This window comes from Pan troglodytes, chromosome 8, assembly GCF_028858775.2.
Source record: "Pan troglodytes isolate AG18354 chromosome 8, NHGRI_mPanTro3-v2.0_pri, whole genome shotgun sequence".
NCBI classification, from domain to species: Eukaryota; Metazoa; Chordata; class Mammalia; order Primates; family Hominidae; genus Pan; species Pan troglodytes.
The window spans coordinates 61111791-61127984 of NC_072406.2; the positions used below are offsets into that span (position 1 = coordinate 61111791).

Sequence of the window (16194 nt, forward strand, 5' to 3'; positions counted from 1 at the left end):
ATTTGTTGAGCATCTACTGCATGCCAGACACTGTTCCCAGCTCCTAGGATGCAGTGCTGAGCAAGTCAGCCCGGATCCTTGCTCAACCTGTATATGCATCTGGGCTTGGGGGTAAAGAGTTACCCCTCAGTAAAGCAGCTTTATAAATAGTGTTTAATAATTTACCAGCCTATAAATCCTTTCTTTCTTAGAATCAAAACATGGTAGAACTGGAAGATGCCTTGGAAATGAGATAGTCCAGCCACTTTCTTTTCCATCTTTTTGAAAGGGAATGTAGTGCAGTGCCTAACAGCTGGGCTCTGGCATCTATACCTTCCGGGTTCGAATCCTAGCCCTGTCCCCAGGGACCCAGAGGAGGCTACTTAAGCCCTGTATGCCTCTCTCTACTCATCTGCATGAGAATAAAAATTGTATTATGTTGGTGAAAATGTAATTGTGTTTTTTTCATTACTTTTAATGCCAAAAACCGCCAATATTTTTGCACCAACCTAATACTTTCAATAGGTGAGTATAGTGAAGATGAAATGAATTAATATATGGATAATCCTGAGAATGGTGCCTGGAATACTGTAAATTCTCTGTAAGCTAATTGCTATTATGGCCATCTCCTTCATCATCACCATCACCACCACCATCACCATTACCACCACCATCATCACCATCACCACCATCACCATCACCACCACCATCATCACCACCACCACCACAACATTAATCACCATCACCACCACCACCAACATCATCACCATCATCACCACAACATTAATCACCATCACCACCATCATCACCATCATCACCATCACCATCATCACCATCACCATCACCACCAACAACATCATCACCATCATCACCACAACATTAATCACCATCACCACCACCACCATCAGCATCTTCACCACCAGCATCACCATCACCACCATCATAATCACTACCACCATCAACATCATCACCATCACCACCAGCATCACCATCACCATAATCACCACCACCATCATCAACATCATCAACATCACCACCACCATCAACATCATCACTGTCACCACCACCACCATCATCATCATCACCACCAACATCACCACAACCTTAATCACTATCACCACCACCACCACCATCAACATCATCACCATCATTATCAACATAATCACTGAGGAAAATGATCAGAGCACATCAGGAGCTCTGCCAAAGTCATCCAGTTGCTAAACATCAGAGGCAGGGCTAGAAAAGAGGACAGCCTCTTCTCTTCACTCCTAGTCCAGTGCTCATTTCAGTGGATAACAGCCAGATTCTCACTATGCCTAGTGTGTCAGCTGAGAACACAGGTGGAGCCTTCACTTGTTCCCAGAAGTCTGGGTTCTTTGCTGAACCCATTGTCTTTGGCCAACCCATTGGCCATTCATCTCCCTACCCTCCTGTTTCATCCAGGTCCCATCAGCAAGTCTGTATTCTCCAGACTCATCATTTTTGAAAGTGACGTTAATCATGTTTCTTTTTTTTTTGGTGCTAAAACTGATAAAAATGCATAAATATTGGACTATGCCATTTAGATAAATTTTGATCAGTGTCTTTAAAAAGGGAGGGGAATATTCATTATGTGTTTTATGTGACTACATTGATGGTAATTAAATTAGATGGGTGGCTAGTCATCCACTGTGTAAGTATGAATCGTAGTTATATAGGGCTATTAAGGGGCATGCGCATTTTTACCTATATTAATACACAGTTTCCAATTGCTTCAAAATGCTGTGGCCAACTTACACTGCAACCATTAATAGACAAATGCATCACTTGCACAACAATCTTGCCAGCATTTCATTTTACTATTCTTTTTAAATGTAATACATAATAAGTGATGTTAACCTTAACTTGCCTCTCCTTGGTGACTTGTAAGGCTGGACATTTCATATTTTCTGGACATGTCACTCGCTCATGGACTGAGAGAACATTGGTTGCATTTATTAATCCCCAGGTCAAAGGAAGAGATGTTTCTGAAACTGGGGCCTGACTGGTTCCTGCTGCTCCTGCAGGGCCACCTGCATGCCAGCACCACTGTGCTGGCATTGAAGCTGCTGCTGTACTTTCTGGCAAGCCCCTCCCTCCGCACACGGTTTAGAGATGGCCTGTGTGCAGGATCCTGGGTGGAACACAGCACTGAGGGCGTGGATATTGTAATGGGTGAGCACGTGGCTGTCTCCAGGGAGTGGGGCACCACCTAGTCCTGGGATGTGAATGAGGACCAAGCCAGGCCCCTTCTTATTTGAGACCATCACAGCTCTGTGCAGCAGGATCACCTCGAGCCCTGACTCCAAGGCCTACATCCAAATGAGCCCAGCCCCCCTGACATCCTTTGCAGGATCCCCCGCAGCCTCACTGCACAGACACTGGAGGCTGCCTTCCATTCCTCCCACCTGCTTAGCCCTGTTCTCCTGGGCACTGTATACTCTGCTTCCTCTTCCTGAGGGGATGCCTCTTCTCCTGATGTGGATTCATCCTCAGATCTCAGTTCAAATGCCACTTCCTCCAGGAGATGAGGGGTCTCCCTGAATTGGGACACCTCTGTTATATTATCTCTGCCCTTATTATTTTTCTCTTTAGTGCTTCACAAAATTCATAATTATTTGAGTATTTAATTGCTTAATGTCTGTCCCTCCCACTACAATGCAAGCTTCAGGAGTGCCTGGAATTCTGTATATTTGGTTGAAACCCTACACCCTTGTTGCCTAATTCAAAGCTGCCCTGTTGCCTCCTACATGGTGGGCAGCAAGTATGTTTTTGAGTAAATGAATGAGCATGTCAGGAACAGCGAAGGGAACTACTGTTGAGTGCCTTCTTGCTCCCATCTATGTGTGAATATATTTTATCATCCAGCATTTCTATGGGATGGGTGGGTGGCCGGGTGTTCCCTTGTGTGTCCAGGCCCCACCTTGACCAGCAGCTGTTCTCAGAGCTGACTTTTGTGCCCCCTTTGCCTGATCAATAGACAACCTGAAGAGCCAGTCGCCACTGCCTGAGCAAAGCCCATGCCTGCTTCCTGGGTTCCGTGTCTTGAATGACTTTCTGGCCCACCACGTCCACATTCCAGAGGTCTACCTCATCGTCTCCACCTTCTTCCTGCAGACACCACTCACAGAGCTGACGGACGGGCCCAAAGTAGGTTTTCAGAGCACCCACAGGGTGACACACTTGGTTTTCTGATTCCACATGACTAAGGCAGGTCGCCAAGACCCTCTGCACTTACCTTCCTCTGCTTCTTCCAGCTCAGATGGGGTGCTGGCCCACTTCCCTCCCTAGCAGCCCACACCCTTGGCCAGCCCTTCAAATGCTCCCCTTCCAGGCCCTTGACTTCCTCGGCCTCTGCTCCCATCCTTCCTCCCAGCAAGTCTCTGATTTGGATCAGTTCTATTTTAAAACCTTCCTTTTGGGCACAGCTAGGGGAATGACATGATGCTGGGGTGGCCCTGCCCCAGCACCCCAGCCCCTCATCCTCAACCACCCACTTAGGTCATCACCTTCTTGCCCCTGTTGCTAGGACAGGGAGACTTTTCAAGGCTGGTCATGGATTCCTTCAGCTCCTTCCTTGGATGACCTCATTCCATAGTTATCCTTTCTTTCTTTCTTTTCTTTTCTTTTTTTTTTTTTTTTTTTGAGACAGAGTCTTACTGTGTTACCCTGGGAGAGTGCAGTGGCGTGATCTCAGCTCACTGCAACCGCTGCCTTCTGGGTTCAAGCGATTCTCCCACCTCAGCCTCCCAAGTAGCTGGGATTACAGGTATCCACCACCATGCCTGGTGAATTTTTGTGTTTTTAGTACAGACAGGGATTTTCCAAGTTGGCCAGGCTGGTCTCAAACTCCTGACCTCAGGTGATCCACCCTCCTTGGCCTCCCAAAGTGCTGGGATTACAGGCATGACCCACCGCACCCGGCCCCCTTTCTTCCTTTTGTATTTTCAGTTTTTCCTTTTCTACCAAACCGTTCCTCATAAGCCATAATTATGTTCAGCTGCATCCCACCTAAAACCAGAGGCTGCCCCTTGATAACAGTCCTGACCAACTGCTGCCTATTGATCACTTTCCTATCCTTCCTTGGCCACATTTCTCCAAAGAGGAGTCTGTGCTCACCGTATGCACCTTCTCCCTTGCACTAAATTCAGGTGACTTTCACACCTGCAGCATCAAGGTCAGACTCCATAGCTGGCACCAAGCCCCCTCATCTCTGGCTGCCTGATGTATCTTTCCAACCCAGCTGCAATTCACCCGCCCTCAGCTGTGAGTCTCCTAAATCATCTTCAGTAAGACTGGCTGCTCTGTGCTCACCCACCCTGCTGCCCTTACTCACTCCTCTTTCCCACCATCGTCTGCCTGGTGGGAGTGTCCTCCCTCAGCACTCAGCTTAGATGCTACTTCCTACTTAGACCCCCAGACAGAGGAGACCATTTCCTCCTTTGTGCCTCAGTGTAGTTTACCCTATATGGATGGCACCAATACAAATGTGTGCCTGCCTCCTTAGAAACTGAGCCCCTGAAGAACAGACCCACCTTTCACTCAACTTCCTGGAACCTGAAAAATAGCCAACTTAGAAACTATTTCTTGGTCTCAATCGAGTTGAGTTAAACCGAACTGAATTGAAATATGTGAGGGGCGTGGATTTGCCAAGAGAAGGTTAAAAAATCTACCCCTCTTGTATATCTTTATAATTGACAAATCTAAATCTTGACATATGCTAATAGCATTGTATATTACACTTCAAAATAAAGTTTTTAATATGCTGTACTAAGGTCATTGAGACCCTGAGTTTTTATTTCGCTAACATATCTCAGGAAACAGATGTCTGCTAAGTGTTGGAACTTGTGATAGATGTTTTACATATTTTATTTTGCTTGATATTTAAACAATCCCATGGGGTAGATAATGTAATTCTCATTTCACAGAGAAGGGAAATGAACTGCCAAGAAGCTCAATAGCTTGCCTGAGCTCAGCTATTAAAAAGGCAGAATCAGGCCATCCTGATTCTAAACCCTAGGTTTAGAATCTCTCTAAACCTCTACATGCTGAAGTTTCCCCTGAAACCTTTGAATTCTTTATATGTCTTATATAATCTAATTTACAAAAGTTAATTAAAGTTGATTAGCATATTTACTTATGATGTCAGACCAAAATAACTGAACTACATGCCAGTCTCTAGGGGATCTTCAGCACCTTCTTGGAGGTGCTTGTTTCCCTCATGCACCATCTACTGGGGTGAAATTGTTCCTATGGATCAACCACCTAGGCTGCTAGTGTGCTCTTTTGCTTTTCCCACTGGGAACCCCTGGAAACATGATGAACTGGCTGCAAAGCTCGTTCTCTTGGTGAGTAGCCGCAGGTCTGCTTACAGCTCCTGCCTCCTCTTCCAGGACAGCCTCGATGCCATGCTTCAGTGGCTCCTGCAGAGGCACCACCAGGAAGAAGTCCTCCAGGCTGGGCTGTGCACAGAAGGTGCCTTGCTCCTCCTGGAAATGCTGAAGGCCACCATGAGCCAGGTGAGACCCATTCCCCACATGCTGCCCCGAGGAGGTTCTGATGGGAAGGCCAGTTTGGAAGGGTCACCTTGACTTTTCTCTTAGCATCTTCCCACTAATGCAAGTAATTAGCCAGATCCTGTAGAAGAGGTGAGGTAAGTTCCTAGAGTGACTCAGGGGCACAACTGGAAACCCAGCCTATAGGTCTCTGAGCTTTATGTGCTCTTGCAGGTGATACCTGTTTATCATTTGTTTAAGCATGGGATTTCTTCACTGGAAGATTTATTGCCTTCAGTCAAAGGGAACATTTCTTAGGAGGAGGAAGGGCCTCTCCTCTCAAGGAGTCCATCTCCTCGCTCATGAGTGACCTGGGGAAGGGACCTGACTTAGATAAGGCAGATGGCCGCCAGCTACAGGCAGGGCATGGAGAGGCTTCTGGAGTGAGAAGTCTTTAATTTGAGCATTCAAGGTCCAGTAGAGGTGGATGGTGAGCAGAAGAGTTATTTTAGACATTGGGTAGAGGCCATGTGACTTGTGAACAGGAATAATTAATGGTAAGCCAGGTCAGGGAGGGTTTCCAGAAGAGGCTGAAAAATTCTGACCTCATCCTGTAGGCACCAAAGGCAATTGGAGGCCTGATTGTATGGGGAAACTTACTGCTTTTGTAAAATGATACATGATTACCTTTAACATTTAAACAAAAGGGAAAAACAGAAGGTAAACAACACCCACCTGACACACACCCACCCAAAAATGAGCACTGTGAATTTGGTAGAATCTTTCCAGATGCTTCTCCAAGATTCGACCATATCCTCACAGAGGATGAGACCACATGTACCCCTTTTGCCTTTTTTTTCCTCAATATTTGTGGACCTCTTCTCATGCAAATAAAGTGAAAAAACATGGGAATCATTTGTATTTGTAATGGAAATTGATGTTGTTTTACAGAGTGTTGTTTGTAATGAACTTTCTTAAACAAATATCTTTCTTTCTGTCTTGATGACCTCTTTAGTGCATTCTGGGATGTAGTATAGCAGGTCAAAGTGTGCCTTCAGGCGTTTTCTTTTGGATGTACTTCTCAGAAAGATTGCATTAGTCATTATGCACACACATCCCACCAGCAAATATCTAACTCCTTATCTTGTACAGAAGGACTCAGCCCCATCCTCACAGCCTCAACATCATGGCCAAACTGATGATGGCTTCATAGTTGAGTTCTTTTGCATTTATTATTTCTGAGGTTGAAACCATTTTTCATATGTTTATTAGCTATCTTTATTTATTTTCCTCTCTCTCTATTTTCCTGTCAATTGCCTGATTATATCTTTTGCCAGTTTTTCTGGGTGTGTGGCATTATGCTGAGAAAGTAGAGATCCTACTTTTTGCCCTTTTTGAAACAGATTTTTTTTTCTTTTTTGAGACAGGGTCTTGCTCTGTTGCCCAGGCTGGAGTGCAGTGGTGTGATTTCAGCTCACTCTAGCCTCTGCTTCTCAGGCTCGGATGATTCTCCCACCTCAGCCACCCGAGTAGCTGACACCACAGGTGTGCACCACCAAAGCCCAGCTAATTTTTGTATTTTTGTAGAGACGGGGTTTCATCATGTTGGCCAGGCTCAGAAGTGTTTTTATCGTTATTATTAGATACCCTTCTAGCACACAGTTAGATAATCCTATGCTTTTTTTTTCTTTTAGCCAGTTTCCTATGATGAATTATATCAATAGATTTCTTTGCATTCTTTCAAAGACCTCATTTAGTCACTCTGTCCTTATTCTGTTTGTATTTTCTTTATGATTTCATGTATCCTATAAATGATATTAGTCTGCAATTTAGTTTTTGTTGAAAAATATTTTTCAGGTTTTGACATCAGTATTATGCTAATATTATATAAAAAAGACTTCTCTCCTTTCTTTGTATTCAGCAAGATGTTAAATCCATGATTTTTATATTATTTTAATTGTTCCTATGAAATTGCCTGGACCTAAATTTGTCCCATTATTATTGGCTTGTTTAGGCTTTTAAATGTCTTCTTGACCTAGTTTAGTTAATTAATATTTTAAAATAATTTCCCATTCATTTAATTTGCACAAATGGTCTCCTTTAACTCATGTCATTTTCTGTGTGATTGTTTCTCCCTTCGTATTCTCAGTTTGTGTCCTGCTCTCTCCTTCTTGGACTCTCTTGTGACTTAGGAGTTGAAGGCTTGTGGATTTATATAAATAACCAGCTCTTGAACACATTTATCAGTCTCCTGATTTTATTTCTGTCAATTTCTAAGATTTTGATTTTGGCGTCTTCATTTTTTGTTATGTTCTGGAATTTCTGTGATTGTAGTGTTAAAGCTCTCTTTGATTCACATTTTTTAATGTCCATGTGGTGGAGATTTTTGGTTTTTAAACTTTTGTTCTCTATTTCTAGTTATGTTTTTGCCCTGCTCAGATCATGTGATCTGTATATTTTTCATCTTCAAGAAATTTATTCATGGTTTTATTGTAGGCCTAATGAGCAATTAATTTAGGGGTACCTGAAAAGATGTATATTTTCTGTATGGAGCATGAGGAATCTGTTACCTGTTTAATCAATTAATGTTATTCAAAATAAAGCAAACAAAAGGAATCACATGCAAGCATTTAAAACAAAGAAAATATGTAATATGCTGAGAGAAGTAAAAATATAAGACCAAACATGTACGTCATAACAGCAAACATAAAAAGGTTAAATTTCTATATTAAAGATGTGAATTTTAGACTTGGTGAAAAACAAGACTCAGACTTCTAAGATCTAACATGTATGTATATACAACAATAACAAAGTTACTCAGTGAGTTTGGTACAATCAAGATCTGTGTCAGGAAAGCATCATCTACCCAATACAGTAGACAAGTATCAAAAATAAAAGGCAGAAACTTAAAAGATAAGAGAAAAAGCCTAGGGGTAAACACAGAACCTACTTCAGAGGGTTGTTGTGGGGTGAGAAGAGGCATATGTATGAAGCCCTTACAACGTCTGCACATATTAAACCCTTCCTCAATTGGACACTAGTGTCTGGTGCTGATCTGCAGTCTTAAATAATGTATCTTGTTGAAAGTCTCAGGAAGGAATCTTCTCCCTAGACCTCAGCTCCTCTGGTTAGGGAGGCAGCGCCCATCATGCTGCCCTGCACTACCTCTCACCAAGTGTGCCTCAGCCCCTGGCAGGTTCTGAGGATGGTGCCTGGGCACAGACCTTCCCGGCCAGTGTGCTGCAGTTCCTCAGCCTCGTCCACCGCACCTACCCCCAGGACCCAGCGTGGCGAGCCCCGGAGTTCCTCCAGACCTTGGCCATAGCCGCCTTCCCCCTGGGAGCCCAAAAGGTAGGACATGCTGCTGTCCCACCCAGAGAGAGCAGTTGTGAGCATCATCATCCTTCAAGGGCAAAGGGCAAAATCCCCCCCACCCCCCTAAAATTAAAATACATTTTAAGGCAACTTGAGGGGAACATTGAATAAGCAGCTTGGATAATCGTCCTTTTTTGGCTGAGATACACCTTGAGGTCATTTTCAGCTCTGAGATTCAATAATTTTTTTGAGCTGTTAAGAATCTCAGTAATGAGAAGTCTAATGGCAGATAAAGTCCATTCTCTGTGGCATACACAGGCACTGACAAGGGGAGAGAGTGACTCCCATTCCAGGAAGTCTGCTGCTGTGCACCACATTGGGGAGGGCAGTCCTGGGAGTGCATCCTGCAAAAACTTTTGCTCTTGGGAACCCTCATCCAACTTGCAGGCCCCCGGGCCATGACTTGTGTGCCCTTCTAGGCAGTGGGTTTGCAGAGGCCCAGCTTAGAGCCAGACAAGCCAAGGGGAGGGCAGAGCCTGATTTAAGGATGAGGTCTTGGGTCTTATGCTCTGGGGGTTAGAGAAGGGGCTATGGGAAGACATGTGAGTTTGAGGCCTCCAGCTAGGCCCAACAGGTCAAAGCTTGGCTGGGTCAGGGCCGTGTGGGACTCAGGTAGGCTAAGAGCTCCTGGGAGCTGGGAGGTGAGAAGGAGGTGAGGACTAAAGAAGAAGGTCAGGTATGGAAGAAGGAAGGGCAGAAATTCACACAACCACCCCCACTCTGGTGGATTAGGAAGTGGAGACCCATTGAGGGCAAGTGAGCTAACCGTGTCTTCCTGCAAGTTGCCAACTGTAGCTAAAGGAGCATATTTGAAAGGTGAGCAATGCTACATAGGGGGGTTTATAATCCATGCCAAGTGTGATGCCAGGCCTGGAGTGGTTGCTCCATAAACATTTGCTAAGTGCCCAAATGAATGAGCAACATGCTCTCTTAGCTAATCTTTTCCAGAAGCATACCCACGGCGGCAGCCTGCATCTCCTGAAACTGGTGCTTTAGAGAACCTGAATTGCCACCTGATGAAGGTGGTGTCTGAGAAGGGAAGCTGAGATTCAGAGAGGCAAAGTGGCGCTCACCAGTTTCCTCCAGTCTTACTGAGGGTCACAAAACCCATCTCCCAGATTGATTGCAAGAATGAAATGTACTGAACTTCATGCGATTAACAAGAGACAGAGCCAAAGTTTAAATCTCACTCTTACCCCAAAGCCTTGTCCTTTTCATTACAGTCAGTTTAAAATAAAATTAAATGGCCAAATAAACTTTAAAAGTAATTAGTTTTAATAAAAAGACTAAATATAAAGACCGGAAGTTTCACAAAAAGATAACATAGTTTTGAAATAGTTTGATGAATTCATATTAAGTAACTTACTAAAAAAGTAAGATAAAAAAGCAAACAAGAGTGAAGGAATGCAGCGTTGTTTGCAGGAGAGAGGTGGGATAGGACCCACAGCCAGAGGCGCAGGCAGCCTGGCCAGGGAGAGATCAAGGGCGAGCCTACAGGCTCCCCCTCGACACTTCCCTGGGCAGGTTTTCTGCAGGGGTCCAGCGGCCTAACATTCTCTACCCAGATGCCCAGCTCAGCCCCCATGCCCAAGGGCCAGGCTCGCCATCTGCTGAGTCGGGGCTCCAGCCGAGTGCCCCCGCCAGCAGCCCAGGTGCACACTCTGACCCAGGGCTCCTGCTCCCCATGGTCAGCAGTTCCTGCCCAGGGGAGGGTCTGGCCCAGAGTCACATCCCCAGCTGATTGCGGGTGAGGTCAGGCTTTTGTCTTGGGGCTCCTGGCTCTAATTCCAAGGTGTACCTCCCAGCCATCCTTGCCTTTTTCAGCACTCCAGGTCAGTTCTGCCAAGGCCTTTGTTGTATAGAAAACATGCCAGACCCTCTTCATGCAGAAGGCTGGTGGCCAAAGGCTTGGATTTGCTGTGAATTTATATGGCATCTTTCCAACCAAGGCTGCACGGAGCTAATTAATGCAGTCACTACCTCCCTAGGTGCCATTAAATTCATTTTATGGCTTAATTAAGAACGGCCGCATTAATTTTATGAATGAGCAAAGGGAGGTGCTAACAGATGAACGCGCAGGAGAAGTTCACGGGCTGGGAGTCAGGAGTCCCTGGCCGCGTGTCCTTGGGTGCGTCATTCAGCCTCCAGCATATCTGTGTCCTCCTGGACGTATCTGGGGTAATGACCCCTGTCTCATTGATCTCCCAACATTTTATAAATATAAAACAAAACAGTGGATGCCAAAGCGCTTCAGAAATTAGAGTAAAGAACTCTTTGGAGTCCCACTTCTCCACCGTTCTTGCCGGAGGAGCCTGTCTGTGGGCATCAGCAGAGACTGGGCAGGAGGTAGAGGTGGGGTCCCCATCACAAGATGGGCACCGACTCTCTCTGACTGTCTACCAGGGGCTGGGCATTGCCACGTTCGTTATTCTCTCATGTCATTCTCCCAGATCTGGTGTCAGATGGTTTTTATTGTCTCTATTTAACTGATGGGGAGCTGTGGCTTGGAGATGTGAAGCAGCTTGCTCCTGGCACATTCTGGAGTTCATCATGAACACTGCAGGCCTCTCTGACTCTGTGGTTTAGCTTCTTTGCACAACACTTGGCGTCTCATATTCTCAAACAGTAGCAGGCCACTTTATGAGCAGCTGGATCCTGGGCAAGTTGCTTTCCTGTGCGGAGCCTCAATTTCCGTACATGTCACTGGGCATGACAATAATCCTCCCATGTACATGGCACAGGTTGGTGGGAAAGAGCTTGAGGCAGGGCAGGCCACTCATGTTGGGGTTCTCTTGTCTTTGAGGGGGCTGGGGCTGAGTCCACCCGGAACACCAGCAGTCTTGAGGCCGCAGCTGAAGGCGACAGCAGAGTGGAGGGTCTCCAGGCTCCCACCAAGGCACATCCCGCCCGGAGGAAGCTGAGGGAGTTCACACAGCTCCTCTTGAGGGAGCTCCTGCTTGGAGCCTCCAGCCCCAAGCAGTGGCTGCCCCTGGAGGTGCTCCTGGAGGTGGGTTGGAAAAGGTGACATTGGGCCATGTGCTGTGGAGGCTGCTGGGATACAGGCACTGCAAGGGCAGGATGCACCCAGGGAGACAGAGGGCCTGGGGGCCACAGCGAGTGAAGGGGAATCTGTGAACCATGGGCCCCAAAAGAGCAACAGGTGATAGAGGAGTGAGCACAGAGTCCCTAGAAGCATAGCCTGAGGTGGGAGTTTTGTGGAAGTGAGTTATTGGCCAGTGGGTTGGAGGCGGTGTTCTCAGGAGAAGCAGGGAGGGAAGCAGAGGGGCAGGAGGTGAAGCTAGCCCAGAGGTGGTCCCAGCTGGAGCCTGGCCCAAGGGGGGTTCTGGGGTGCTCTCTGCCTCCCAGGGCCGGCCCCACCTGTGGCACCTGACAGGTGGCCGTGGGCTGTGGGCTCCCCCGACTTGCCTCCTTACCCTCGGAAGTGGGCGTTGCTTCCTGGATGAGGCAGCTCAGTCACAGAGGGTGGGCCCCCAGAGAAGGTAAAATTGTGAGCAGCCCACACTGGTGGCAGATGCGGCATAAGTGTCCCAGCCAGGCTAGGGAGGCGGTGGGCACTGGGGGCACACGATGGCCCTGTGGTTGCTGTCTCAGTCCCGGGCTGTGCTTCCAGGCTTCTCCAGACCACGCCACCAGCCAACAGAAGCGAGACTTCCAGTCCGAGGTCCTGCTTTCTGCTATGGAACTATTCCACATGACAAGTGGAGGTGATGCAGCGATGTTCAGAGGTGAGTGGGGCAACTCGGTCCTCCCCATTCATGACATGAGGCTGCTGACAGTGGAGAGGAAACCAGCATGCTGGCCAGGAACTGACCCTAGCTGTGGGATACTGCCTCTACCTGGCATCAGTCCCTCCAGGCATCATCAGCAAGAACTCCCTGGCTCCTGCCTTGGGGCCCAGTGGAGGGGTGCTTGCTACTTTCCATGACACCCTTGTCATGCTGTACCACCTACAGACAGAAAGCCCTTTTGCCTCTGAGCAAAAATCGGCTCTCCTGTAGCCTCAGTAGAAATGCAACCTCTTCCCATAAGGGAAACCAAGATACCACAATTTAACCTTCCGTGCTCAGCATTCTGCCTGGGTACAGGATAGGTGCACAGCTGATGTTTCTTAAACAATGAACCTGGACGAAGATGCTGCCATGCCCCTTCAGAGCTTAAAATTGAAGCTTTATTCAAAAAACTTGGTTCCAGGGCAGCTGTACCTTTTCGACAAGCCTAAACAAAAGCCTTTTCTGTGGTTCCCAAGCCACAGGAATCCCTAGGAACATGAGTCCTACTCTGGACTTCTCCTTGCCTCCCACTCAGAAGCCCTGACTTCATGATACTTCTCATGGAGAGACTGGAATGCAGGAGAGTAGCAGGGTGGTGAAGTGTGGGTTTGGCAACCCCAGTTCTGGACTTGGCTCTGCCACTGGACAGTCATGCCACCCTAGTCAGGTGCCTGGACCTGTGAGTAAGGACGACAGTCATGGTGAACTCACAGGGTTGTGCTAGGGGTTAGTTGAGATCATCACACACATGGCTGAGCACAGTACCTGCTGTGTTGGTGAGCATAGATGGATAATGACAGTATGGCTTTATCCTCTGCCCAGTGTAGCAGCAGGGCCCCTGGTCATCATGATGCCTGCTCATCTGTCTCAAGCAGCACATTCTCCCCCATCCTCCAAAAAGCCACAGGAAGAAATGCTTCCCCTTGCTTGCTTTCTCACCACTTGGTTTATGTTGCTGACCAGATTACTCAAGATCTGTTCACTTTGATTAAATGTGTGTGTGTTGGGCACCTCGTCAGTACAATACTCCATCTTTGGAGCCATGGGGTACACAGAGGTGAATAAGATGCAGTTGGTCACTACAGGGGGCTTGGAGACTGTCATGGACAGAAGTCCATTTAGACTCTCACCTCCACCTGTCCTCTCACTCCACAGACGGCAAAGAGCCTCAGCCAAGTGCAGAAGCTGCTGCTGCCCCTTCTCTTGCCAACATCTCCTGCTTCACCCAGAAGCTGGTGGAGAAGCTGTACAGTGGGATGTTCTCGGCAGACCCCAGGCATATCCTCCTCTTCATCCTGGAGCACATCATGGTGGTAAGAGCTGCTCACTGACCGGTTGTCTGTGTGCATCTGAATGATGTGCTCCTGGCTATTGTCCAGTTGGTTCCACTGGATCTGCCCTCCCTCCCTGGAGTAGAATCAGCCAGGTGGGAGGAAGCAGGAGGCCCTTTAGGCCCAGGTAATACCTGGAGGCTACTGCATGTCCAGCAGGGCTCTCACCTCAGGCCCCCTGAGCCCAGTCCCTGGGATTGGAAGCCTCAGCTCCCTGCACTTGCACCTGAGCTTTGTAAACTCCTAGAACCTGTTTCCTTCCCTTTGGGTTTTTATTGTGATTGTTGGTTTGACCTTAATTGTTGTTATACCTCCTCAACTAAGAAAGGGCCACAAAGGCCTTTGTCTTCACAAGACCTATTTTATTTTCTTCTTTAATACTCACTCTGTTGTATTTGTGCCTTCCTGCAGTGGAGACAGGCATCTATTTTAAGCTTGTCTTTTTATTCTTGCCTGTGCCCTTTCTTTCCAGATAAACAGGTATAACTACATACCTACCTGTACAAATGCATACCTGTAGGGCCATCATTGAATGTAGGTGTGTGTATGTGCATGCATATACACACAGACAGAATCGTACAATCTCAAAATTCCGGCATTGAAAGAGACCTTTTTTTTTTAGATCTCAGCCCCATTACAAGCTAGAGACTTTTCCTGACAAGCCTCCAGGCAACCTTTGCTCAAACCCTCCCTGTGATGGGGAACCCACTAAAGTTCAAGTTGTCCCACCCAGGGGGATGTCTGTGATTCTTGGAAAGAACTTTCTCTTATCAAGCTGGGTTCTACCTCCAGCAACTCCTGCCAGCAGTCCTGGTTATGCCCTCTGCAGCAGAACTAGGAGGACCACTCTCCTTCCTCTTCACATCTCATAGAGAGTGAAATTGGCTCCCAGCACCCTTCTGACTGCAGAGTCACCCACAGACCTCAGGACTGGGCCTCTTCACAGTTTCTAGAGCCATCTTCACTTGTCTGATGAGCAGGTCCAAGCAAACCTGGAAAGACTTGAATTCAAAGGCTTCTTCAGGAACAACTCCAAGAGAGGAGAAATAGCCCTTGTCAGCTCTGTGAGGGTTAAAATCAGATTCCTGGCAAGTTGTGTTGTAAATGGAAAGAAGCTGCTGAGCTCCCTATGGCTAAAGCATGGACTCCCAGCTAATATCCCAAACATAGGTGCCAGTGGGGGCCACCGTGCTTTCAGGGGGACCAGGCCTGAGGGCTCGGCTCCCCACATATCCACCAGCCTCCTCTCTTGCTTGCTGTCTGTGATGCCTGCCCCTCTTAACCTCAGTTTGAGACTCATCTGAGGAGCAGGAGAGGAACATGATAAAGAAATGAATCCCAAACACCAACAGGTTTAAACAGACCTTCACTTCATGAGTAGAAACATTGCGTTACCTGTGAAATTCTAAGGGAGTAGCCTATAACAAATTCATTTTCTATCGGACTGAAAAACTTTGTGCATACTCTTTGTATTATGGATTCTTTTCATGGAAGCCAAACAGATGTTTGGAGATGTATGGACCAGTCCATGCTAAGGCTACAAATCAGGGTCTTCTACTTCTCCCTCTAAGTTTCTTTTGAATTAAAATCTTCTGGACTCCGTCTCCAGTAGATGATATGGTGATTAAGAGCGTGGCTTAAGTGTCCAGTGTGTATTTGACCCTTGCTGAACCACCCAGCCTCTCTGACCCTTAGCCTCTTATCCGTACAGTGGGGTAACTTAGCGTCTATGGTGTTTTTATGACAAACAGGCAATATATGCATATCTATGCAAAATGCTTAGCATAATACCTGGAATACTATAAGTATTCTATGTTAACTATTAATAATGACACATAGCTATTTTTTAAATTAGATACTACTAATAGCATGTTCTCATACATTGAATGTCAATCATGTTACCATTATTTCAGAAATCTCGGGTCACCAAATCTATTTTCTGTAATATGACTGTAACAAACTTTCAACTTTTTTTAACACAAATTTTTACCCAAATTCTGCATAGCCTTGATTGATCATTTCCTTAAATAGAGGCTCGAAAGTAGAGGAAATGAGTCCTATTTGAATTTCAGGTCATGTCAATTTTTTTTTAAGAGACAAAGTTCCTGCCCTGTCTTCCAGGTTGGAGTGCAGTGGCATGATGGAGTGCAGTTCACCTCAGCCTCGAAATCCTGGGCTCAAGCAATCCTCCCATCTCAGCCTCCA

At 46.7% G+C, this 16194-nt stretch overlaps 1 protein-coding gene across 12 annotated transcripts in view; it reads left to right on the forward strand.

The window, feature by feature from the left end:
- The window catches only part of WDFY4 (WDFY family member 4), a 298286-nt gene that overhangs the window by 123609 nt on the left and 158483 nt on the right, over positions 1-16194 (forward strand). For all 12 annotated transcript variants that reach the window (XR_010146870.1, XR_010146871.1, XM_016918236.4 and 9 more), the window contains 7 exons: positions 1967-2172; positions 2978-3147; positions 5391-5516; positions 8679-8843; positions 11671-11874; positions 12499-12613; positions 13814-13971. Coding sequence is in view for 10 of the 12 variants with exons in the window: in XM_016918236.4 (XP_016773725.4) it covers positions 1967-2172; positions 2978-3147; positions 5391-5516; positions 8679-8843; positions 11671-11874; positions 12499-12613; positions 13814-13971 (1144 nt within the window). In the remaining 2 variants the exon portion in view is untranslated. The remainder of the gene's footprint in view (positions 1-1966; positions 2173-2977; positions 3148-5390; positions 5517-8678; positions 8844-11670; positions 11875-12498; positions 12614-13813; positions 13972-16194) is intronic.